The sequence below is a fragment of the Limulus polyphemus genome, unplaced genomic scaffold (assembly GCF_000517525.1).
Source record: "Limulus polyphemus unplaced genomic scaffold, Limulus_polyphemus-2.1.2 Scaffold12593, whole genome shotgun sequence".
Lineage (NCBI taxonomy): Eukaryota > Metazoa > Arthropoda > Merostomata > Xiphosura > Limulidae > Limulus > Limulus polyphemus.
Genome location: NW_013678203.1, coordinates 1 through 2066, shown reverse-complemented (window position 1 = coordinate 2066; position 2066 = coordinate 1). Strand labels below are relative to the sequence as shown.

The window sequence follows — 2066 nt, the reverse complement described above, 5'->3', positions numbered from 1 at the left end:
TTAAAGTCATCAAGGTATTTGTGATATAGATAACAGTGGTTGCTTATAATGTAATACCCAACAATGTAACAATAACAAAACTCAGTTATGCATTACGTATATTTCGAACATAAACGTTTTCAACGAAGCCATGCCACATGTTTGTAAAAAAAAAAGGAATATCTATTTTTCTTACCACCGCCATTTTCATAGCATAGGTAAGGGAATCTCCAGACGTTCCCTAAACCAACAGCATAACTGATGCATCCCATGATGAAGTCTAACTTTCCGCTCCAGTGGCCTCTCTCTGGTATGCTTTTGTCTTCTGTGTTTTGTCGAAGGACCACCTTTTTTAGAGGCACTATTACCGTTGTTGAAACGGGTTCTCTGGTAAGTTCGGTCTCCTTGAACATGTCGGTATTCATTTTTGTTCGATAAGTTTACAACACGATATGTCTACAACTGGTTGTCACGATAAAAGTTCTGAAAACCGTAGACAGAATTTTAGACTTTTAAAGCCTCTTAGCAAAGTAAACAAAAATAAATGAGCTCCATATACGATATACATGTTTCCGTAATAGAGGTCATAGTTCACAGTAATGAGTTTAATCCAAGAATCTCTTATTTTATCGGAGCACGTGAATTTAACTTCGCGTTGACAGTTCTTCCCCCTTTTTTTTACAGTCTCCCCCATCCCCAAACATTTCACTCATCGGGACATTCCTGTCATTCCTGGCGCCATTCAGACGAGCTTTGGAGCTATGTCATAGGTTGTTTCCATGGTAATACATGCGCATGTCATTCATAGTTCCTAGCAGTTTCCTTTAACTTCCATGTGAAAATAATAAAACGAGCTGAACGTGCCATCACAATTGTTAAGTTGGATTTAAATCTATCTGAATAATTCTAAAATAGTGTTTTAATTTGGCCTTCCGCAAATATTATAATTTCGTTGTACATAGAATGAGAAAACACATATAAACCATTTGTATCGTTTATTCTCACAAAGTTAATAGTCTAATGACTTGTGAGTATAGAACTAATGTATTCATGTACTTCTGAAATATGCACAAGCTTTTTATATTTCTTCAAAGTTTGGAGGTATCCTAATTTCCAGTTAAATCTGGTAATTAGCTCGTCATCATAGCTTGGTCTTGTGAGTTGTAAAATATATTAACTAACATATTTCCTATAATGATAGTGGAGAAATCTCTCCTGAATGTTGGTCTCAATCACCGACTTAGCTAGCCAAAACTCACATAGTTATAGTATGATTGTTATGATAAACTAGCACACGGACTTTTATTTAAAAATCATCCAGGCTAGATAATATCTTGTTTCCCTTCTCTACTCCTATTTAATGTCTGCGTGAGTTTTCTACTTTGGTTTCGCTATGTGTTTTGTCACTTAATGTAAGTCTACCTATCATTAATTACCTTTTTTATGGCATAAGTTTGTCACTTAGTTTCAGTTACCTAGTTATGGTGTAAGTTTGTCACTTATTTCAGTTACCTAGTTATGGTGTAAGTTTGTCACTTATTTTCAGTTACCTAGTTATGGTGTAAGCTTGTCACTTATTTTCAGTTACCTAGTTATGGTGTAAGTTTGTCACTTATTTTCAGTTACCTAGTTATGGGACATAAGTTTGTCACTTAGTTTCAGTTACCTAGTTATGGTGTAAGTTTGTCACTTAGTTTCAGTTACCTAGTTATGGTGTAAGTTTGTCACTTATTTTCAGTTACCTAGTTATGGTGTAAGTTTGTCACTTAGTTTCAGTTACCTAGTTATGACATAAGTTTGTCACTTAGTTTCAGTTACCTAGTTATGGTGTAAGTTATGTTATTTAATTAGAGAATTTCAGTTAGCTGTTAATGTATGAATTTTGTTACTTAATTGAGGTCTACGTGTTTTCAGTTAGATGTTTATACAATGAGTTTTGTAACTTAATTAGCGTCTACGTGTTTTCAGTTAGCTGATTTTGCTCTAAGTTTTGTTATTTGTGAGTCTATTTCTCACATTTTGTTACTCAATAACCTGCTTACTGAAAACCGTGAAACTACTTGTTTTCAGTAAGCAGGTTATTGAGT

The 2066-nt window shown here is 34.2% G+C and overlaps 1 protein-coding gene across 1 annotated transcript in view; it reads right to left on the bottom strand.

Moving 5' to 3' along the window:
• LOC106477036 (sodium- and chloride-dependent GABA transporter 1-like) overlaps positions 1-578 on the bottom strand; it is a 6860-nt gene extending 6282 nt beyond the window's left edge. The window contains exon 1 of the mRNA XM_013937642.2: positions 176-578. Within this exon, the coding sequence (XP_013793096.2) occupies positions 176-404 (229 nt within the window). The 5' untranslated portion in view covers positions 405-578. The remainder of the gene's footprint in view (positions 1-175) is intronic.
• Between the last annotated feature and the right edge of the window lie 1488 nt (positions 579-2066).